The sequence below is a fragment of the Staurois parvus genome, unplaced genomic scaffold, assembly GCF_062004578.1.
Source record: "Staurois parvus isolate SC_StPar_1 unplaced genomic scaffold, SC_StPar_1.0 ptg000191l, whole genome shotgun sequence".
NCBI lineage: Eukaryota > Metazoa > Chordata > Amphibia > Anura > Ranidae > Staurois > Staurois parvus.
The window spans coordinates 6,907,320-6,932,209 of NW_028317987.1; the positions used below are offsets into that span (position 1 = coordinate 6,907,320).

General features: G+C 48.4%; 3 protein-coding genes across 3 annotated transcripts in view; all 3 read right to left on the reverse strand.

Annotated features, from left to right (window-relative positions):
- The window catches only part of LOC149461937 (uncharacterized), a 359,663-nt gene that overhangs the window by 144,331 nt on the left and 190,442 nt on the right, over positions 1–24,890 (reverse strand). The window lies entirely within an intron of this gene.
- Positions 1–24,890, reverse strand: part of LOC149461938 (uncharacterized) — a 134,914-nt gene that overhangs the window by 34,171 nt on the left and 75,853 nt on the right. Inside the window, exon 4 of the mRNA XM_089677686.1 lies at positions 604–939. Coding sequence (XP_089533812.1) covers positions 604–939 — 336 coding nt within the window. The remainder of the gene's footprint in view (positions 1–603; positions 940–24,890) is intronic.
- LOC149461939 (uncharacterized) lies at positions 9,732–15,983 on the reverse strand. The gene is made up of 6 exons (XM_089677704.1): positions 15,890–15,983; positions 10,884–10,978; positions 10,598–10,804; positions 10,281–10,508; positions 9,995–10,201; positions 9,732–9,884 (listed from the first exon to the last, which is right to left on the reverse strand). The coding sequence occupies exons 1-6, from the start codon at positions 15,981–15,983 to the stop codon at positions 9,732–9,734; spliced, it is 984 nt and encodes a 327-aa protein (XP_089533830.1).

Sequence of the window (24,890 nt, forward strand, 5' to 3'; positions counted from 1 at the left end):
TGTCCATTCACCGACACCTTGTCCATTCACCGACACCTTGTTCACATGGATTTTCTGTAATTGTTTTACTTTAATACAAATGGTACCAATTCCACTGGTTGCAACATGGGAACATTCTTATCTGCCATAGCCCTCCCCTCATCTTTCCCCATTCCACCCCCAATAAGAACTGACCCCGGTCTGATCTGTCTACCCCGTTATAATCACTGATGTACAGGAAGACAGGACTTCAGTGAGGAACATTTCCCTCACTCAGGACAGAAATACGGCTTCTCCCCCGTGTGAGATCTCTGATGTCTGCAAAGACTGGACTTCACTGAAAAACATTTCCCACACTCAGGACAGGAATATGGCTTCTCCCCTGTGTGAGATCTTTGATGTGTTTGCAGACTGAACGTCTGTGAAAAACATTTCCCACACTCATGACAGGAATACGGCTTCTCCCCCATGTGAGATCTCTGATGTCTGTAAAGATGGGACTTCTGTGAATAAAATTTCCCACACTCAGGACAGGAATACGGCTTCTCCCCTGTATGATATCTCTGATGTGTGTGAAGACTGGACTTGTCTGAAAAACATTTCCCGCACTCAGAACAGGAATACGGCTTCTCCCCTGTGTGAGATCTCTGATGTGTGTAAAGATTGGATTTCTGTGAAAAACATTTCCCACACTGAGGACAGGAATACAGCTTCTCCCCCGTGTGAGATATCTGATGTCTGTAAAGACTGGACTTCTGTGAAAAACATTTCCCGCACTCAGGACAGGAATAAGGCTTCTCCCCCATGTGAGATCTCTGATGGCTGCAAAGACTGGACTTCAGTGAAAAACATTTCCCGCACTCAGGACAAGAATACGGCTTCTCCCCTGTGTGAGATCTCTGATGCCTGTGAAGATGGGACTTCTGTGAATAACATTTCCCGCACTCAGGACAGGAGAAGCTCTTCCCTGTTGGAAGGCCGGCCCAGTCCCGCACAGTCTGAGGTTCCTCGGGATACGAGGAATCCGATGGTCCATCTACACTGGGTGGTGCCGGATGGACATTGGAGGGAGCCGGGTTTTCTCCTGGACTATACTGTGTGATGTCCTCATCTTCTACTTTCCAGTCTGGAGACAAAGTGAGACAATCCTCGGAGGTTTTCCTCATCTCCCGGCCATGGACTAAAATACAAAGACAAAGAGGATTACTAGACAGGAGCTGATTGGTTCCCCCAAACCAGGACTCCGCCCACATCAGGCAGCTTGGTCTCTGAGGAGCTTACAATTCCACCATCAAGGGAACTAGGAAATGGCTCCTCTGATCTCCTACCAGGATATTTCTTTATTCATGGACCTTAGTCAGAGAGTGAGGAAACAACCAGAACTGTCTTTTATAGGAGGGACAGTGATGAGGGGATTATAGGACGAGGGTCCCCACCCCCTCTATCACTCATCGCCATCTTCCCAACACAAGAAGTACTGCACTTCCTTATTTACTCCATGATTTAGTCATGAAGAACAGCGGGGCTGAGCCCCACCAGAGGTCAGAGAGTGAGGATGGGGGGAGAACAACCAAGATGAAGACTGGACTGATCCTGAAGACCACCATCATTGGGGTATTGGCTCCTCCCTCATTATCACTTTCTGTTTAAGGGTCAAAGCTGGAGGATGTTATCACATTATTATCACCATGTAAAAGTCTGTGCTCCAATCACAGCATCCGATATCAAATGTCCATCTGGTAGGAAATGGGGGGAACAAAAGAGAATCCATATTATGTGTATATATTGCAGTGGGGGGAGGGGGGAGCAGAAGTCAGGACTATGGAATGTACAACATAGAGTATATAGTGCAAGGGTCAGGAGTATGTAATGTACAACACAGAGTATATAGTGCAGGGGTCAGGAGGATGTAATGTACAACATAGAGTATATAGTGCAAGGGTCAGGAGTATGTAATGTACAACATAGAGTATATAGTGCAGGGGTCAGGAGTATGTAATGTACAACATAGAGTATATAGTGCAGGGGTCAGGAGTATGTAATGTACAACATAGAGTATATAGTGCAGGGGTCAGGAGTATGTAATGTACAACATAGAGTATATAGTGCAGGGGTCAGGAGTATGTAATGTACAATATAGAGTATATAGTGCAGGGGTCAGGAGTATGTAATGTACAACATAGAGTATATAGTGCAGGGGTCAGGAGTATGTAATGTACAACATAGAGTATATAGTGCAGGGGTCAGGGGTATGTAATGTACAATACATAGTATATAGTGCAGGTGTCAGGAGTATGTAATGCACAGCAGAGTATATAGTGCAGGGGTCAGGAGTATGCAATGTACAACACAGAGTATATAGTGCAGGGGTCAGGTGTATGTAATGTACAATACATAGTATATAGTGCAGGTGTCAGGAGTATGTAATGCACAGCAGAGTATATAGTGCAGGGGTCAGGAGTATGTAATGTACAACATAGAGTATATAGTGCAGGGGTCAGGAGTATGTAATGTACAACATAGAGTATATAGTGCAGGGGTCAGGTGTATGTAATGTACAATACATAGTATATAGTGCAGGTGTCAGGAGTATGTAATGCACAGCAGAGTATATAGTGCAGGGGTCAGGAGTATTTCTCAGATTGGGGGGGCATAGTCACAAATGTGGTGCTGCTTTTGCGTGAGTGTTGTTTTTGAAGGAGTGCTAAGACGCAGTTGAACACAGCAGTCTAATCATACCTTCCCTGCTTTTCACAGGTAAATGCTGCTATCTGCTCTCCACTCTAAACTACAACAGCACATTGACTCCTTTTAATTTCAGAACAAATAGTGTATATATATATATTTGTCTGTTTGTGTTGATTAGTTCTCACCTCTTGTTGCACCCTTTTTAATGACTGTGGCCTGTGTCTGGTCTGTGTTTGAGAAACATCCCCCCCATTCATGTGATTCTTATCAGTTCCTAATTGGGGCGGAGATGAGTGCTCATTTGGCCATCTCCTTATAAATTTGGATCAGCTCATGGGGGTGGTCACAGATGGGGCGCATAGTCCCAGATGGGGTGCTGCTTTTGCATGAGTGCTGTTTTGATGGAGTGCAGAGACACAGTTGAACACAGCAGTTGAACTAAAGCAGAACTCAAGCAGCAGGAAGATACAACAAGAAACTCTCCTGCATGCTGGACAGACTGCGAGCAAACACCCCGGGAAACATCTCCTACAAGTCTGAGTCCTGTGGGGGAAAGGGTTAATCTCTTATACCTGTCTAAAATCTATTTCAATAATTCTGAAACATACTAACATCTCACAGACAGAGAATGTTGATGAAATCAATACGGAGTATTTACTCGGCTACTGTTTATACAAATTCTAATATGTCATGTCAACCTGCCGGAAATGTGTCATATCACGCCAGCTACAGATATTGGACTTTGATTTCTGCACAACACAGTATTTTTATATAATAATACTTATTGGGATGAGATCCTGTTATGAAATACGTTTAGCTAATGATGTTCTGATTGGTTGAATCGATATTGGTTGTAATAATCTGATTGGATGGAGAGACATCCTCCCTCCATAATTGTATTTAAATCCTTCTTTTGCTACTAATAAATGAGCATACTTAGAACCATCCTGCTTCTGCGATCTGTCATTGTATGGTCCTGGAATTCTGAGGGGTCCTCCAGATCATCCCAGGGGCCAAATTAACCCCTTCCCAGCAAGTCCCACTCCGTGTACCTTTTATTATGTCCCCTCTACTCCTTTTCATATTACTTTCCTGCGTTCCCAAAATCTCACTTCTTTACCCCTCTGCTCCACCCCAAAACTTGTACATCTCCCCCTCACTGCTACCATCTCCCTACTACTGCTCTCATCACCTCCTGCTGATACTTCACTCTCCTGCTGACCCAAACACCAGGACTGGAAGGCATGTGCGCTCGTGTACATCCCGCTCCCATCTTACTTTCCTCACCCTTCTTCTTCTCCTAACCTCTGGGGATATCTCCCCAAACCCTGGTCCTCCAGTATCTCACCCCCACACCAGGCACCCTCCTTCTTCTCCTAATCTCTGGGGATATCTCCCCAAACCCTGGTCCACCACTATCTAACCCCCACACCAGGCACCCTCCTTCTCCTAACCTCTGGGGATATCTCCCCAAACCCTGGTCCTCCACTATCTCACCCCCAAACCAGGCATCCTCCTTCTTCTCCTAATCTCTGGGGATATCTCCCCAAACCCTGGTCCTCCACTATCTCACCACCACACCAGGCACCCTCCTTCTTCTCCTAACCTCTGGGGATATCTCCCCAAACCCTGGTCCTCCACTATCTCACCCCCACACCAGGCATCCTCCTTCTCCTAACCTCTGGGGATATCTCCCCAAACCCTGGTCCTCCACTATCTCACCACCACACCAGGCACCCTCCTTCTCCTAACCTCTGGGGATCTCTCCCCCACACCAGGCATCCTCCTTCTTCTCCTAACCTCTGGGGATATCTCCCCAAACCCTGGTCCTCCACTATCTCACCACCACACCAGGCACCCTCCTTCTCCTAACCTCTGGGGATCTCTCCCCCACACCAGGCATCCTCCTTCTTCTCCTAACCTCTGGGGATATCTCCCCAAACCCTGGTCCACCACTATCTCACCCCCACACCAGGCACCCTCCTTCTCCTAACCTCTGGGGATATCTCCCCAAACTCTGGTCCTCCACTATCTCACCCCCACACCAGGCATCCTCCTTCTTCTCCTAATCTCTTGGGATATCTCCCCAAACCCTGGTCCTCCACTATCTCACCACCACACCAGGCACCCTCCTTCTTCTCCTAATCTCTGGGGATATCTCCTCAAACCCTGGTCCTCCACTATCTCACCACCACACCAGGCACCCTCCTTCTTCTCCTAACCTCTGGGGATATCTCCCCAAACCCTGGTCCTCCACTATCTCACCCCCACACCAGGCATCCTCCTTCTCCTAACCTCTGGGGATATCTCCCCAAACCCTGGTCCTCCACTATCTCACCACCACACCAGGCACCCTCCTTCTCCTAACCTCTGGGGATCTCTCCCCCACACCAGGCATCCTCCTTCTTCTCCTAACCTCTGGGGATATCTCCCCAAACCCTGGTCCTCCACTATCTCACCACCACACCAGGCACCCTCCTTCTCCTAACCTCTGGGGATCTCTCCCCCACACCAGGCATCCTCCTTCTTCTCCTAACCTCTGGGGATATCTCCCCAAACCCTGGTCCTCCACTATCTCACCCCCACACCAGGCACCCTCCTTCTCCTAATCTCTGGAGATAACTCCCCAAACCCTGGTCCTCCACTATCTCACCACCACACCAGGCACCCTCCTTCTTCTCCTAATCTCTGGGGATATCTCCCCAAACCCTGGTCCTCCACTATCTCACCACCACACCATGCATCCTACTTCTCCTAACCTCTGGGGATATCTCCCCAAACCCTGGTCCTCCACTATCTCACCACCACACCAGGCACCCTCCTTCTCCTAACCTCTGGGGATCTCTCCCCCACACCAGGCATCCTCCTTCTTCTCCTAACCTCTGGGGATATCTCCCCAAACCCTGGTCCTCCACTATCTCACCACCACACCAGGCAACCTCCTTCTCCTAACCTCTGGGGATCTCTCCCCCACACCAGGCATCCTCCTTCTTCTCCTAACCTCTGGGGATATCTCCCCAAACCCTGGTCCACCACTATCTCACCCCCACACCAGGCACCCTCCTTCTCCTAACCTCTGGGGATATCTCCCCAAACTCTGGTCCTCCACTATCTCACCCCCACACCAGGCATCCTCCTTCTTCTCCTAATCTCTTGGGATATCTCCCCAAACCCTGGTCCTCCACTATCTCACCACCACACCAGGCACCCTCCTTCTTCTCCTAATCTCTGGGGATATCTCCTCAAACCCTGGTCCTCCACTATCTCACCACCACACCAGGCACCCTCCTTCTTCTCCTAACCTCTGGGGATATCTCCCCAAACCCTGGTCCTCCACTATCTCACCCCCACACCAGGCATCCTCCTTCTCCTAACCTCTGGGGATATCTCCCCAAACCCTGGTCCTCCACTATCTCACCACCACACCAGGCACCCTCCTTCTTCTCCTAATCTCTGGGGATATCTCCCCAAACCCTGGTCCTCCACTATCTCACCACCACACCATGCATCCTCCTTCTCCTAACCTCTGGGGATATCTCCCCAAACCCTGGTCCTCCACTATCTCACCACCACACCAGGCACCCTCCTTCTCCTAACCTCTGGGGATCTCTCCCCCACACCAGGCATCCTCCTTCTTCTCCTAACCTCTGGGGATATCTCCCCAAACCCTGGTCCTCCACTATCTCACCACCACACCAGGCAACCTCCTTCTCCTAACCTCTGGGGATCTCTCCCCCACACCAGGCATCCTCCTTCTTCTCCTAACCTCTGGGGATATCTCCCCAAACCCTGGTCCACCACTATCTCACCCCCACACCAGGCACCCTCCTTCTCCTAACCTCTGGGGATATCTCCCCAAACTCTGGTCCTCCACTATCTCACCCCCACACCAGGCATCCTCCTTCTTCTCCTAACCTCTGGGGATATCTCCCCAAACCCTGGTCCTCCACTATCTCACCCCCACACCAGACATCCTCCTTCTTCTCCTAACCTCTGGGGATATCTCCGCAAACCCTGGTCCTCCACTATCTCACCCCCACACCAGGCATCCTCCTTCTTCTCCTAACCTCTGGGGATATCTCCCCAAACCCTGGTCCTCCACTATCTCACCACCACACCAGGCATCCTCCTTCTTCTCCTAATCTCTGGGGATATCTCCCCAAACCTTGGTCCTCCACTATCTCACCACCACACCAGGCACCCTCCTTCTCCTAACCTCTGGGGATATCTCCCCAAACCCTGGTCCTCCACTATCTCACCACCACACCAGGCACCCTCCTTCTCCTAACCTCTGGGGATATCTCCCAAACCCTGGTCCTCCACTATCTCACCACCACACCAGGCACCCTCCTTCTCCTAACCTCTGGGGATATCTCCCAAACCCTGGTCCTCCACTATCTCACCCCCACACCAGGCACCCTCCTTCTCCTAACCTCTGAGGATATCTCCCAAACCCTGGTCCTCCACTATCTCACCCCCATACCAGGCATCCTCCTCCTTCTCCTAATCTCTGGGGATATCTCCCCAAATCCTGGTCCTCCACTATCTCACCACACCAGGCACCCTCCTCCTTCTCCTAAGCTCTGGGGATATCTCCACAAACCCTGGTCCTCCACTATCTCACCACCACACCAGGCACCCTCCTTCTCCTAACCTCTGGGGATATCTCCCCCACACCAGGCATCCTCCTTCTCCTAATCTCTGAGGATATCTCCCCAAACCCTGGTCCTCCACTATCTCACCACCACACCAGGCACCCTCCTTCTTCTCCTAACCTCTGGGGATATCTCCACAAACCCTGGTCCTCCACTATCTCACCACCACAACAGGCACCCTCCTTCTCCTAACCTCTGGGGATATATCCCCAAACCCTGGTCCTCCACTATCTCACCCCCACACCAGGCACCGTCTTTCATCCAGGAATAGCCGCAATCCCCTCAATTTAATATTTGCCCCCGTGCTCCCAAAAACCACCCTCCCTTTTTCATGTGCGCTCTGGAATGCCCACTCTGTAATAATCTCACCTCTGTCCATGACCTTTTTGTCTCCGACTCCCTTAACCTACTAGCGATTAGAAACCTGACTCCAAGCAGCAGATTCTGCTTCTCCCGCGGCACTTTTCTATGGAGGCCTCATCTGGACCCACTCACCCAGACCCAGTGGTCGGAAAGGTGGTGGGGTTGGTTTGCTTCTATCCTCACTGAGCACCTTTCAAGTCCTCCCTAACCCTCCCTCTCTATCCTTCTCTTCTTTCCAGACTCACTGCATCCGGCTGTTTTCTCCAATTTCTCTGAGGATTGCAGTGATCTATCGGCCTCCTGGACCCGTGTCCCGCTTTTTTGATGATTTCTGCGCCTGGATACCCTACTTTCTTTCCTCTGAACTACAAACTATCATTCTCAGAGATTTTATCATCCCTATTAATGTCAACAACCCGGCTACACCCCAACTCTTCAACAAACCTCATCTTTTGCATTAGCACAATGTATACCGTCCTCCACTCACTCTGATGGGAATACATTAGACCTTGTTTTCTCCCATCTTTGCACTCCCTACAACCTCACAAACACCCCCTTTCCTCTCTCTGATCACAATCTCATCACCTTCACGGTCTCCTCGTCTTCAAACACCTATCCCTCCAAGCAGCCAACAATTACCCACAGAAACCTTCACAACTTGAACCCGGCTCCTTTCCACTCTGCAACTGACCAACTCTATGACAGAATCTCTCCCCTGTTCTGCCCTGACCTGGCCACTGCTGTCTACAACAGTTCACTGTCATCCACATTAGACTCACTTGCTCCTCTAACAACACGAAGCATCAGGCCCCGACCATTACATCCGTGGCAGACTGACCACACCAAAAATCTTAGGAGACATAGTCATGCGCTGGAGCAATTGTGGTGTAAAACCAAATCCCAGCAAGCATTCACCCGATATAAATCTGCTTTCTTCACATACAATTCTTCCCTCCATGCTGCCAAACAAACCTACTTTGTCACTTTCAGCAATACCTTGTCATCTAGTCCTTGTCGTCTCTTCTCTACTTTTAACTCTCTACTTTCTCCACCCCCACCTCCACCCAGTACCTCATTCACTGCTCACAAGATGGCAAATCATTTCAAAAACAAGATTGACACAATTCGTAGGGGCATCACCACTGCATAGACATCCATCCCACTTAGCATACCTTATACTAAACCTCCCTCAACACTTTCCTCTTTTGACCTCGCTACTACTGAAGAGGTCACTAAGATGTTCTCAGAAGTAATGTACAAAATAGAGTATATAGTGCAGGGGTCAGGAGTATGTAATGTACAACATGGAGTATATAGTGCAGGGGTAAGGAGAATGTAACGTACATCAGAGTATCAAGTGCAGGGGTCAGGAGTATGTAATGTACAGCGCAGAGTATATAGTGCAGGGGTCAGGAGTATGTAATGTACAACATAGAGTATATAGTGCAGGGGTCAGGAGAATGTAATGTACAACAGAGTATATAGTGCAGGGGTCAGGAGTATGTAATGTACAGCGTAGAGTATATAGTGCAGGGGACATAATATTGGAATTCAGCAATCAGTGGAAGCTTAAATGTTTACTGTAGACAAGTTGCAGAGATCCCACACCGCTGCCTCCCATCTCCTGAGACTGCACTCAGTGACTTGGGTCTGAGACTATACAGACATATCCCTCCACCCGGCACAGCCAGCAGACAAAAGAACAAGTAGCCCTGGGAGACTTGTTCTATCAGAGATTTTACTAGACCCGGGCATGGGGCAGAATACCAAAAGCACACACCCCAGGTGCCTAGGTCAAGTAATGTCTATGGTGAAAATGAACATTTTGCTGCCAGTTCAGCCTCAGAACCTCCATAAATCCAGTCTAGATACATAAATTGTGTCTGCAGCACAGAGAAGGAAGATTATCCGAGAGAAATCCAGGAATACAGGACGGGGAACACAGCTCAGGAAAGTGACCAGGGGATTACAGGCTGATATCACCCAGTCCCCGCCCTACTCTGGACCAATCAGTGAGCAGTATGGGTGGAGGAATGGATTTAGTGTTCATGACCCACCTGTGCTGATCTCTGTAGGAGTGTCCTCCTCTATAATTAGCCTCATTATTCCATCCTCCTCCATAGACTGCTGATCATCCCTCACATACGCCTCTTCTTCTTCTGCTTTAACCTCAAATTTGATATCGATTGGATCTCCACTCTAAATCAAGGAAATGAGAGAGAATATCATCTGTAAAATATAAGGTCACATAAAAGAACTCCAAACATTGTCTTCATGAGTCCATGTTCTAGATACTCCATCCCACCAACCTTGTAATGGTGAGGGATGGTGTGACCTTCCTGTGTGGAATCCCGGGAATACAGAGGATGGGGACATCTCTCTGGTGGGTTCCTGGTATTAGGTGGCTCCATCATATCCTTGTGTCCTTCTGAAAACTCCTCCATCACTCCATACTCCTCATCCTCCTCTTTATACTCCTCTTTAACATCAATATTATCATCCCCGAGGATTCCACTCTGAAAGATATAATAAAACATTCATTGTAACAAACATGCTGTGTATAAATCACAACTACCAATAATTGTCATCATCTACCTGATGGTGGTGAGGGATGGTGTGACCTTCCTGTGTGGAATCCCGGGAATACAGTGGATGGGGACATCTCTCTGGTGGGTTCCTGTAGCTGGATGACTCCACCATGGTGTCCTGGTACAGATCTTTGTGTTCTTCTAGAAGCTCTGACTCCTCCATCCCCCCATCCTCACCCTCCTCCTCTTTTATCTCTTCTTTAAGCTCAACTTTAGGATCTCTCAGGTTTCCACTCTGAATATATAATAAAAATGATATTAATGGTAACAATGCAGATAATGTACAGATCCTAATGATACTATCAGTGATTGTTCCTCATCTACCTGATGATGGTGAGGGATGGTGTGACCTTCCTGTGTGGAATCCCGGGAATACAGAGGACGGGGACATCTCTCTGGTGGGTTCCTGGTATTAGGTGGCTCCATCATATCCTTGTGTCCTTCTGAAAACTCCTCCATCACTCCATACTCCTCATCCTCCTCTTTATACTCTTCTTTAACATCAATATTATCATCCCCGAGGATTCCACTCTGAAAGATATAATAAAACATTCATTGTAACAAACATGCTGTGTATAAATCACAACTACCAATAATTGTCATCATCTACCTGATGATGAGGGATGGTGTGACCTTCCTGTGTGGAATCCCGGGAATACAGAGGACGGGGACATCTCTCTGGTGGGTTCCCATGACTGGATCCATCTGTAGGAAACACACACACTGACTGAATCCATTGTTTCTATGTGTTTATCAGATGATGGGGGATCTAGGTGGATCCTCCGTACTGCTCTCTCCTTTACAATAAAGTCTCCTCTTACCCGGTGATGTGAGGGGCGGCTGATTGTCCATCATGACGTCCTTGTAGAGATCCTTGTGTCCTTCTAAATACTCCCACTCCTCCATGGAGAAATAGACAGTGACACCCTGACACCTTATAGGAACCTGACACACACAATGATACAGTCACCATCCAGACACATCCCTTGTCTGTTACTGGAGAATGTCCCAGAATTCCCGGCACCGCTCACCTCTCCTGTCAGCAGCTCAGTGATCTCTCTGGTGACTTCTAGAATCTTCTTCTTCTTTCTCTCTTCTATCAGGGAGGGAGGTGGAGGCAATGTGATGTCATATGATCTCCAGACTTCACAGGAGGAAAACTCTACATCTGAACACAAAGAGTCACATCAAATGATATTCCCAGAATCCTCCTCACCTCTCTATTCAGGTCTCCATTTTATTAAAGCCCCACTTCAGGCTGAGGTATAATTTCCCCCCACAGGACCCCCACACTACGCAGGGTATAGGCTTGTTGCAGCATTCTGATGTCATTACATACAACGCAGGACCAACAGTCCCACTTTACATGTGAGGATACCAAGGGGCCCCCACATCCTAAGAGCATCAGAAAAATGTCAGATGAAGGGACATCGAGAGGAGGAGCTGTGAGGTCAGTGTGATGTCATAGGATTCTCTGACTCTGAATGGAGGGACATTGGGGGGAGGAGGAGCTGTGAGGTCAGTGTGATGTCATAGGATTCTCTGACTCTGGATGGAGGGACATTGGGAGGAGGAGCTGTGAGGTCAGTGTGATGTCATAGGACATATAGACTCTGGTAGGGTGGACATTTGGATGGGGAGATTTGAGGGGTCCTCTATATGGAGCTCCCATACAAACCAAATCCTAGTTCCTGGGTGCGTCCTACCTCTCCTAAACTGAAGAGTGAACTTTGACCTTTACCATCCAGAAATCTGTCCGGAATCTGTGGAAGTAAGCTGTCATGTGATCAGGTGACGTGCGGAGGAACGGAGTGTAAATAGCAGACAATTGTCTCCAGAGCCCCTAATGGTGGGGATGGATTTGGCGGCGTGCTGGTGCCAAGTTTCCTCCCCCCAGGGTCACTGCAGGTGTGGAGAAAAGCTGTGTAAGAGGATATGGAGGAGAGATGAGGAGGAGATCCAGGAATCAGGAGAAAGGTCAGGGCAAGCAACAGACGAGCGCATCCAAGAGACCAAGCCGGGGTCACTACACAGAAAATCAATCCAAGGAAACAACAGGCAGGACGAGGAATAGCAAGAAGGAGCTGAGAGACAAATGAGAATATTGCTCAGCCAATGGGAGATGATCTCAGCATGACTTCCATCATGAAGGAGATGAGGGGGAGGGGAGGAAGTCACTGAAGGTGACCATAGATCCATGGAAATTCAGCTGGTTCAGCAGGGATCGCTCACATTCCATGTGTGGTCACTGCCGGATAAAAGCCACTCCCCCAGCGGCTGCAGCCAATAGCTTCAGTGCTGATCTGTGTATTCTGAGAGCGGAGGAGTCCCCCCATTGTCAGAATACAAGAGTGAAGCGGGGAGGATTCCCCCATCCACCTCCAATGTGTGGATGGGGGAATCACTTCAGTTTTTTTTCTGCTCATCCCGCTGGCTGAACGATAAAACTGAACCATGTAGGCCAGCTTTGGGGGCAAATATATTATCATCAACTCCTCCCCCTGAAGGGGTTCATCTACGTATTACCTCCTCTGCTGTCAGATCCAGGAATGTCGACTCTGCTTCCTCATTCATGTAACGTCCTGTCTGTACCTGACATCACTTCCTGTCTGTACCTGACATCACTTCCTGTCTGTCTTCCATACAGACTTCCTTTCTGGGTAGAAGTGAGATCCCCACCTTTTGGAGTTCAGAGGAACTGCAGCCCCGAGAAGCGTCTGGTAGTGTGACCCCGGCCTTGTGCTGGGTGTGTATGGACTGTAGATCCTTATAGAGGGGTCACCTCCACTCCCACCAAGGGGGACAGAAATATATGACTGCTCGGGGGAGGGATTTTGGCCCCTTTGATTCTGCAGTAAAATTGATTGCAGATTTAGTCCTGTAGAAGATCTAGTATATGGATACAAAGCCCCCCAGCCCAGAATAAAGGGTGGACATGGCTCCTGATCCCCAGATTTGGGCCATAATGTCATCACTATCCCCACCCCTTCCCATATATTGCGGATGATAGGTCAGGGAGTTGTCATTCAGTGAGTTGTGTTGTCACATTTGGTCATCAGATTTGTTTTTTTTGGTGATCATTATACTTCATGCTAGACATTGATCTACATCATGGGACTTTTTTTTTACAGTCTATATTTTTTGTGATTGAGTAGGATCCCTGCCCTTTCCTGGCCTGGCCAGCATGCTCACATAAGGGTCTGGTATAGAATGTTGGCAGGACCTTCAGGAACATATCTCAGATACTCTCTGTAAGGTGACCATAGACATGGAGGACACCAGCAATGGTTGGGATGTAACATACCCTGTAAAGGTGGCATGATATGATAGATATTCCTGGAATTCAATGTTCAGTATTACAGATACAGTGTTCTCTTCATTTAGTGGTCAGTAGAAGACAAATGGTCACAATTTATAAATCTGAATAGTTGGCTCTGGAGTGTGAAGATTGGAGAGATGAACACCTAGATGGCAATAATGATCTGACATCCCTGTAGACATAGATACACATGAATGATCTTTCACCTCGCTGGCCAAAAGGAGTTGAGCACCGACATGGGTCAGGCACCACCCTGTGAGGATGTACCAGAGCTAACCAGGAAAGCCAGTAAGAGCCAATGGGTTATCTGGTACTAGAGATGGCCATTCTGGGGGAGGGTGCCACGACAGAATGGACACTTGCAGTCACTGAAAAGAAAAAAAAGAGACAAAGTGGGAGGCTGCAAAGAACAGAGCAGCTATCTCTGTGTCCATCCCTGTGGTAAGGGAAACCCCAAGAGTCTCCAGGAAGTACTTTAGCTATAACCAATAACATACTAGAGATGAGAAAAGGTTCTTTCAGGACTTTGAACACCAGTGCAAGCTGCTGGAAGTACCTCCCATGAACTGGACCTGTCATGTGGTAGGGCTGCTAGATGAAGGGGACATTAAGGCCCATCACATGATGGATCCCCTAAAGAAATGCGGCTATGAGTACATAAAAAGGGCAGGGATGGAAGCGGTATCACAGTCTTATTGGGCCCAGTTTTAGACTACCCCTCACCTCCCAGAGACCCCTTTCAAAATATTCTCGCATAAACTGTCTTTAGCGTTTCACTGATCACTGACAGGGGAGAAAGGGACCTCCCCTGAGGAAATTATTCACATGATCCAGAAGGAGAAGTTCTTGTTCATGTCCCCCTGAGCTCCAACAGTGGGTGTGTGAAAGGAAACCCATCACCCTAGAGGAAGCAACAGCCTTAGCAGATGAGGCCCTCATGATTAATCCTCAATGGAAGAAGACAGCTGCTGAGGTACCCCGAGTTCCCAGGATTCCCAGCCCCACATTTGTACCCTCTATGCCTCCCCACTGCTGGATGACAATCCAGTTCCCCCTCAGCAGGCCCCCAGGCCTACTATAGAGAGACTCTGCTTTGGCTGCCCTGCTAAGAAACCTCTCCCAAGTCGGTGCACTGTGGATTTGTACCAAGCTTCTGAGGAAATGCCACTCCTACCCCAGCCCTCTGGGTCACCCTTAGACAGCACACACTACAGATGTGGACAACCCAGGCATCTCCAGGCTAGATGCCCAAGGAACTTCCACCCTCCCCAGACTCAAAACACTTGCACTGATCCCTGTGTAGTGCTGGTGCCAGGAGGAGAGAGCCTTTCACCATCTCAAAGTGAATGGATGCCTCCAACAACAACCAGCACCCTTCTAGGAGTCTACAGAGTCCAGCCACTTACCCCAAGCTACCCTGAGATAAGACAGCAGCAGTTACAGGAGGTCTGCATAGATGGACGAAAAGTCATTGGTTTCCGTGATACATGCACCTTACTGACCATCTTTGATCGCTGTCTGGTGAATCTGATTGGATGGATTTTCTATTGAACTAGTGGGGGAGGGTGCCATGAGAAATCACCCAAAGGCCTTTTTTCTTCTGGATTATGAACTTTGTTCTGCTGGGGTTATGGCAGGACTTCCTGCCTACATTCTCCTAGGGAATGACCTGAGAGAACATAATTGTCAGTTTCTAGGGAGTGTGATCCAGAGCCATTCTCTGGGAGTAGAGAAAAAATCTAAGACAGGCTTGATGCAAATTCATCAAGGATCTACCCCATTAACTATGTAAAGACTTGGGTCAATCCCACCAACGCCCCAAGGTTTCAGAGGAGGATCTCTTGGTTTGCAAAACAGGTGGAGACATAAAGGAAGAGCACCCCATCCCAGATGCTGTAAATGGAGACAGCGGGGTCACAAACAAACTAACTGTCCCAAGAGTTGTAGAGAAATGTCTGACTCCACAGCTGCAGTTTGGTGGAGTGGTAATGTAAGTAGATCAAACTATCCACCCAGCACTTCAAATGTGTCCCTAAGCCAACCACTTCCATACCCCAATGTGATGTCCTGCTAGAATGAGTTTTAACATTCATGTGGCCCTCAGTTTAAAAGCTTAACTCCTTGTCTACCTGGATCCCTGCCCTGTGCTTGACTCAACCCACTTGTCTGCCCAGTGCCCTGTCCTGTGCTGGACTCAACCACTGGTCTGCCCAGATTCTGGCCCTGTCTGCTGGAGTTGACCCTTGCTACATCCTACCCTGGTCTGCCTGGATCCCTGCCTTATGTGCTGGACTTACACGCTGCTATGTTGTACTTTGGTCTGTCTGGATCCCTGCCGTGTGGGTTGGGTACATTCTCCTTGCCATACCATCTGGTGTAGTGGTTCTCCATTTTGCTTGGCTATCCTACTTGGACTATCTGTTTGGTATTACATTGTTACCAGGTAGACTATTTTTGGATGAGGATGTGTGGCCCTATGCACTAATTAATAAATATAAAATGTCACCTTTATTAGGATTTTTACATAAAACGTATATACTGAACTATATTTCATTCAAAACCTTATAAACTGGAATGCACTGCACTACAATCTCATAACTGACTTCTTTATAATTATTATTCAGTAGAACCATCCCTTGCATCCAAATGGGTGTCAGCACCAAGCCAAGTTAGATTACATAGTATTTTTGGATGACACTGTTGTGGCTAAAACAATTGTGGTTTGATCATATACCTATCAGGTAGAATGCATATACTCTCCAGTAAAGAAATGATGTTCCCCCAGGAGAGAACTCAATAGGTTATATGATCTATCTCACTACAGATATGTAATATGGATACACTCCCATGTACCTCTCAATACCAGCCTCTAATGGACAAACCCCATACATCACCATATCCAGTCTAAAATACCACACTATCTTGAGGAATGCAAAGAATGCACAAACATGCACACTGCAGACCACTACAAAAAAGGGGAGTAAGTACCATGTGCATTCAGAAAGTTCTCCCAAATGACCCACCAAAAAAAGGAAAGAATTCTGTTTCGCTCCAACTACAGAGCTTCGTCAAAAGTATGGAGAATTAAAATCAGATCAGGTAGTGGTAAGAAGCTGTGCTCAATATCACAGCAAGAAATGGCACCTATTGTTTGTTTTATCCCTATATATAGAAGTATTGGCCATCAAAATGGCCGCTACATGCGTGACATTGTGATATCACAGCATACGTTCGTTATAACGCATGCGCTGTCAGGGCAGGAGCTGAGGAACGGACAGGCAGGCCTAAACAATGTAACGCACTGGCTGACGACAACCACCACCCACAGACCGGAGTCCCTCAGGGTGCGGAGTCTAAGTCCCAGGCTGCCCTTCACCAGGGCCCCTGATGGTGGGGATGGACTTGACGCAGCCAGGAACCAGGTCGCGGCCCCCGAGACACCTCAGTTGCGGTAATGGCCGCCGCCAATGGCATGTAGCTGGTAGAAAAGACAATAGAGTAGTCAGACAGGCCGGGTCAACAACAACGGGATAAAATGGTACAGGAGAGCAGACGAGAATCACAGGTCACAACCCGGGTTCAGCAATAGAGGGTCAGAACAAAGGAGAACACAAAGAATAGTCGAGTCACAAGCCGAGTCAGATTCCAGGAGAGTCACGAGAGTCAGAACAGAGTAATAGCAACAGAAAGACACAAGACACAAGTGCAAAGAGCATGTGCGGACCACAGGCTTATATGTCATTAGCCACACCCCTCTGGGGGATGGACCTCAGAGACCTGAAGGCATAAAGGATTCCCACCATGCTCAGCAGAAATCCAAGATGGATGCCAGCACATGGAGTAACAAAACCTCTGGGAAAAGGTAGGACCTTGACATGCGCATTGTCATGACTTCTAAACTTCCGTTCATGCTCAATTCATCATAGGTCACCATCTTGAGGATGAAAAACAACATTACAATAATCTGGGAGGCAATGTATTCTGCTGTTCCACTCCACAAATGTCCCATGGACACAGCATTAATACCTCACTATTTGAGAACCTTGTTTATAGTTCATACCAATATATAGCATTTTATGGGGTCAATTCAAACAAAACACCAGAGTCCCTCATCAGTCCTAATAAAGGTTACATTTTATATGTATTATTGGCTGATTGGTGTGTAGGGACACGCACCCTCGCCCAGTATAGAGCTGTTGGTTGCCAAATATGATGATTTATGATGAATGCACTGTCCTGTCATCATCTGAGGAGGCCAAACGGATGGTGAGCCGTGAAACTGCATGCATAAGTGACACTATCCCTCTAGTGTTCCACGTTATGTGGAATCATGGACAGGGCACTTGAGGCAGAACAGCGGGAAGAAGAGGAAGATGTCCTGTCCTCTCAAGGCCCCCTTTATGCAGAAAACACAGAAGGAGGAGGAAGTGGAGGAGGAGGAGGATTGCAGCAGCATGGAAGGAGAGGATCACATAGAGCAGTCTTCAAGGGATGCTTTTCAGTCCCCAGAATCCAGCCAGGAGTAGTACATGTCTGGGAGGAGGTAGTTCCTGACAGTGTCATCCTCAGTCACACAGAGGACTCAGAATCTTCTGCCTCCTCAAACTTACACTGCATGGGCTCCCTGATTCTGCAAAGTCTGTGTAAGGACCTGAGGATTCGTGTTATCAAGAAGAGGGATCAATACTGGTTGGCAACCCTTCTTGATCCACGTTACAAGGGTCAAGGTGCAGAGCTCATCCAGTCTTCCCAGAGGGAGCAGAGGATGAAACATCCTGAGGATGCCTTGAAATTGTGCAACACCTTTCCAGACACTGGGAGGTTACCATTTCCTGGACAACGTGTTTCTGAGGCTTCGTTCTGTCAAATGAAGAGCGGTGGAGAAGGCGGCCAGCTGACCGATTAAACAGTTCTTTAGTCCTCAGCACCCAGGGCTGTTAGGTTTAAGCACCCATCGGCAGGGTCTGCATCATATGGTGCAGGATTATCTAGGGGCAAGAACAGACTTGGAGATCTTTCCAACTGATCATCCACTGGGTTACTGGGTCTTGAGGATGGATCACTGACCAGAACTTGCTCAATATGCCATCGAGCTACTGGCCTGTCCTGCATCCAGCGTGCTTTCCAAATGGACATTCAGTGCTGCTGGAGGTTTTGTGACGGATAAAAGAGTGCGTCTGTCCACAGACTCCGCTGACCAGCTGACATTTATCAACATGAATCAGTCCTGGATCAACAGCAACTATCTTGTCCCTGATGCTGATGTAACTGATTACATTTGTTAGGGATCTGGGATCCCTTGAAGACTGCCTATGTTGCCTATCCTATTCCTCAATCCTGATTTTGCTAGCTTCCAACAATTTTTTTGGTTTAGGGCACCACCAACACCCAAGGCCCAATTTTTTGGCACCTGTTTTACACATGCAAGTCATTTCATTTTTTTTACCATGTATCTATAATTGTTAGCAGTTTTTAACTGCATGGCCCATTCCTGCACCCAGCATTAGTAACTGTGAGGGGATACAGTGTTCAGGCACCATCAACATCCAAGGCCCATTTTTTCTACACCTGTATGACAGGTGCATATAATTAGAATTTTTCAAGCCGGGTCCAAACCTGCACTCATCAAGAATAACTCTGAAGGGTTACGGTGTGAGTCCTGCTGCAGCAGGTTCTATACATTGTACAGATGTGCAACTTTGCAGGTAGTTTAAGGGGACCCCCAAGACATGATATTTCAATGAATATTTAATTTTTTTTTTTACTTTAAGCAATGAAAAATGACTGCCCCTTTATAAATGGTACTATTAGAATTTTTTTCCCACTGATTCATCTCCCTCAGAGCAGTACCCGGGTTCCTATACCACTTTTACTGGCAATACATAGCATATAAGCCTTCAAAATGGGCACTTTTGAATTTGCAAGTTCAAGTCCCATAGACTTGCATTAGGTTCGATGTTCGGTGCAGAGAGCACACAGAGCAGATCACACAAAACCCAACATATGGGGGTGTATTGGGGAATGTGAGGGCACAGTACAGATAACAAGACAAAGCACAAGAAAATAGTCCACCAGGTAGCAATGTAATACCACATAGATAGTCCATGTAGGATGGCCAAGCAAAATTGAGAACTGGTATACCAGGCCACCAGCCCAAGGGGAATGTACCCAGTCCACAGGGCAGGGATCCGGATAGACCAGAGTACAGCATAGCGGTGGGTAAGTCCATTACACAAGGCAGGGATCATGGTGGACCAGGGCAGGATGTAGCAAGGGTAAAATCCAGCAGACAGGGCAGGTATGTGGGCAGACAAGTGGTTGAGTCCAGCACAGGACAGGGATCTGGGCTGACAAGGAGCTAAGTCAGCACAGGTCAGGGAACTGGGCAGAAAAGTGAGGTGATTCAAGCACAGGGCAGAGACCAGGGCAGCATGGTATGGCACATCAAGGGTACAGGCTGGCACACTGTGCAGCAATTGGATCCAGCAAGTACTTTGTTCAGAGTCCAAGACCACAGTCAAGTCACAATGAGGGATGAGCAGCAATAGACAAAGCACTGGTTCATGGACTCATCAGTCAACAGTGGCTCCAACTTAGGAAGTCCAGGCAGTTTGGCAAGGAACAGGAGGTCTGGTGGGCAGAGGTTTTTCATATGCACATCACGGGTCCTCAGAAGGCTGTGTGTCCTGGCCGGAACATCTGGACCACACAGACAGAAGTTGCCAGAAGATCAGAGAGTAGAGCAGAGTCCCAGTGTCCAGGAAGCTATCTGTCTCAGCAACTCTGTGCACCAGGTAACCTCTTTCTAGGAAGACATGCAGCCCTCAGTCCTGTGTGTCCATCACAGAAGTAAACTCAGAAACGTCTGACCCTTTCTGCCAGCATAGGGTTATTATATTGTCCTTTGAATTCAGCCAAGCCTTAAGCATCCAAACCTGCTGCTGGCCCATCTGGCTTTATCCAGCTACAGGACACAATGATGTCTGTGCTTCAACAAACAACACACAAAAAAATGATATTTCTGCCCTCCACTACAACCCCTGCCCCTTCCAAACATGTACCAGCAAGAGGCCTCAACATGCCTCTGCAAGGTACATGTCCCAGTTCAGCAGAAAAACTACAAAAGTATCCATGGGATGGCTTTTCATCTGAGGGCCACATGGTTATTAAAGCTCTTTCCAGCAGGACATCACTTTGGGGTATGGAAATGGTTGACTGACGGACACACTTGAAGTGCTGGGAGGATAATTTGATCCATTAACATTATCTCTACAGCAAACTGGAGCTGTAAAGTTGGACATCTCCCTACAACTCTTGGGACAGATAGCCTGCATGTGACCTCGCTGTCTCCATCTACAGCATCAAGTCTGGGGTGCTCTTCCTTTATGTCTCCACCTGTTTTCCAAACCAAGAGATCCTCCCCTAAACCTTGGGGTGTTGGTGGGATTGACCTGAGCCTTTACATGGTTAACCGGGTAGATCCTTGATGAATTTGCATCTTGCATCAAGCCTGTCCCAGATTTGTGCCCTACTCCTAGAGAGTGGATCTGGGTCACACTCCCAGGAGAATGTCAGCAGAATGTCCTGCCGTTACCCCAACAGAAGAAATTCACCACACAGGGATCAATGATGGTCAGGAAAGCACCTGTATCACAGACACCAATGACTTTTTGTACATCTATGTCTATGCAGAGCTTCTGTAACTGCTGCCGTAGCTTGGGGCAAGACTCCATAGACTCCTAGAAGGGCACCGGTTGTTGTTGGAAGCATTCATTCACTTTGATATGGTGAAAGGCTCTTTCCTTCTGGCACCAGCGCTACACTGGGATCAGTGCAAGTGTTTTAAGTCTGGGGAGGGTGGACGTTCCTCTGGCATCTAGCCTGGTGATGCCTAGGTTGTTCCCATCCATAGTGTGGGCAGTCCAAGGGTCATCAGAGGGCTTGGTTTGGAATGGCATTTCCTCAGAAGCTTTGTACATATCCACATAGTGCACCGGCTTGGGAGAGGTGGGCCCAAGAGTATTTTTCTTAGCAGGGCAGTTGGCCTGGTAGTGCCCGGTTTGTCCACAGCCAAAACAGAATCTTTCTATAGTAGGCCCGGGGGCCTGCTGTAGGGGAACTGGATCATCTGTTAAAGGCAGCTGTTCTGTCCTTTGAAGCCTCCCACTCTGTCTGTTTTGTGTCTTTTTCACTGACTGCAAGTTTCCTTTCTGTCGTGACACCGTCCCCCAGAATGGCCATCTCTAGCACCAGATAACCCCTGGGCTCTTATTGGCTTTCCTGGGTAGCTCTGGTACATCCTCCCAGGGTGATGCCTGACCCATGTCGGTGCTCAACTCCTGTTGGCCAGCTTCCTCCAGTGTCTGGACCAGCTGTTCTTTAGTAAGTCCCCTGTAGCTGAGACCCAACTCTCCAGACTTTTTTTGTAGGCTGGGACATCTATCCATCAGCCATCTCCAGTGCTCTCATCCCACTGCTGCCAACCAGTTTGTGATGAACTAGGAGTGCAGAGAGAAAGCAAATGGAGGTATATCACACAAAACCCAACATGTGGGTGTTTATTGGGGAACATGAGGGCAGAGTAGGGATAACAAGACATAACAAAACAAAATAGTCCTCTGGGTACCAATGTAATACCACACAGAAAGTCCACATAGGATGGTCCAGTAAACTGAGGAACCAGTACACCAGGCTACGAGATGGTACGGCAAGGGGAATGTACCCAGCCCAATGGCTGAGCGATAAAGACCTCCGGCAGCTGTTCATTGCAGTGTGAACCTGGCCCTAGAATTTTGGAACTGTCCCCCTCCTTACTTCATGCTTCATGTTTTTTTCTTTGATTCTACACAAGTCCTTGGATCTCCAGATAGTCAAGCCCTGCTGTTACAAAGCCTGATATTTCAAGTCTTATGGTGTCAGTGGGCATACTGGATTGACTATTGCAGCCAAAAAGGCTTTGAGAGACCAAAGTGTCTTGGCCTTTTGTTGTTTCTGCTCTTTTGAAGGCTAGGAATTCTAAATTAGGGAGACTTCCCGCAGGTCCTTACAATTATATTTTGTGTTTTGTTGACCTAAGAGGTTTCCTCCTTGTCTTGGTCCGTGTCTTGGTTTCCTTCTTGGGGTGGGGGGTGAATGTGTGCCTGGCCTTGTGTATAATCAAGAGTCAGATTTCAGCCTTGGCAGTCTCTTCTTTCAGTGGCTGATTGCATTACACTTTCTAGTTGCATGCGTTGGTACTAGATGTCATGTATGTTGTTCCTCCGGTCAGCCTGTCATTGTTTCTATGGGATCTCTTTCTGTTTTTACAGAATTCTCTTTTTGAGCCCATTCAGGACCTTCCTTTTGTTCCCTTTGTTCTTTGACAAATATGTTTTTGTTTAACTTAGCTTTTTTTTTTGTAACCTAAAGGGGTTTGTACCTTTTCATCTCAGCCAGGACAGCGTATTACCTCCCTTTACCCTCATCTCAGCCAGGACAGCGTATTACCTCCCTTTTACCCTCATCTCAGCCGGGACAGCGTATTACCTCCCTTTACCCTCATCTCAGCCGGGACAGCGTATTACCTTCCTTTACCCTCATCTCAGCCAGGACAGCGTATTACCTCCCTTTACCCTCATCTCAGCCGGGACAGTGTATTACCTCCCTTTACCCTCATCTCAGCCGGGACAGCGTATTACCTCCCTTTACCCTCATCTCAGCCGGGACAGCGTATTACCTTCCTTTACCCTCATCTCAGCCGGGACAGCGTATTACCTTCCTTTACCCTCATCTCAGCCGTGACAGAGTATTACCTTCCTTTACCCTCATCTCAGCCGGGACAGCGTATTACCTCCCTTTACCCTCATCTCAGCCGGGACAGCGTATTACCTCCCTTTACCCTCATCTCAGCCGGGACAGCGTATTACCTTCCTTTACCCTCATCTCAGCCAGGACAGCGTATTACCTTCCTTTACCCTCATCTCAGCCGGGACAGCGTATTACCTCCCTTTACCCTCATCTCAGCCGGGACAGCGTATTACCTCCCTTTACCCTCATCTCAGCCGGGACAGCGTATTACCTTCCTTTACCCTCATCTCAGCCGGGACATTGTATTACCTTCCTTTACCCTCATCTCAGCCGGGACAGCATATTACCTCCCTTTACCCTCATCTCAGCCGGGACGGCGTATTACCTCCCTTTACCCTCATCTCAGCCGGGACGGCGTATTACCTTCCTTTACCCTCATCTCAGCCGGGATGGCGTATTACCTTCCTTTACCCCCATCTCAGCCGGGACAGCGTATTACCTCCCTTTACCCTCATCTCAGCCGGGACAGCATATTACCTCCCTTTACCCTCATCTCAGCCGGGACGGCGTATTACCTCCCTTTACCCTCATCTCAGCCGGGACGGCGTATTACCTTCCTTTACCCTCATCTCAGCCGGGATGGCGTATTACCTTCCTTTACCCCCATCTCAGCCGGGACAGCGTATTACCTCCCTTTACCCTCATCTCAGCCGGGACAGCGTATTACCTTCCTTTACCCTCATCTCAGCCGGGACAGCGCATTACCTCCCTTTACCCTCATCTCAGCCGGGACAGCGTATTACCTCCCTTTACCCTCATCTCAGCCGGGACAGCGTATTACCTCCCTTTACCCTCATCTCAGCCGTGACAGAGTATTACCTTCCTTTACCCCCATCTCAGCCGGGACAGCGTATTACCTTCCTTTACCCCCATCTCAGCCGGGACAGCGTATTACCTTCCTTTACCTTCATCTCAGCCGGGACAGCGTATTACCTTCCTTTACCCTCATCTCAGCCGGGACAGCGTATTACCTCCCTTTACCCTCATCTCAGCCGGGACAGCGTATTACCTCCCTTTACCCTCATCTCAGCCGTGACAGAGTATTACCTTCCTTTACCCCCATCTCAGCCGGGACAGCGTATTACCTTCCTTTACCCTCATCTCAGCCGGGACAGCGTATTGCCTCCCTTTATCCTCATCTCAGCCGGGACAGCGTATTACCTCCCTTTACCCTCATCTCAGCCGGGACAGCGTATTACCTCCCTTTACCCTCATCTCAGCCGGGACGGCGTATTACCTCCCTTTACCCTCATCTCAGCCGGGACAGCGTATTACCTTCCTTTACCCTCAGCCGGGACAGCGTATTACCTCCCTTTACCCTCATCTCAGCCGGGACAGCGTATTACCTCCCTTTACCCTCATCTCAGCCGGGACAGCGTATTACCTTCCTTTACCCTCATCTCAGCCGGGACAGCGTATTACCTCCCTTTACCCTCATCTCAGCCGGGACAG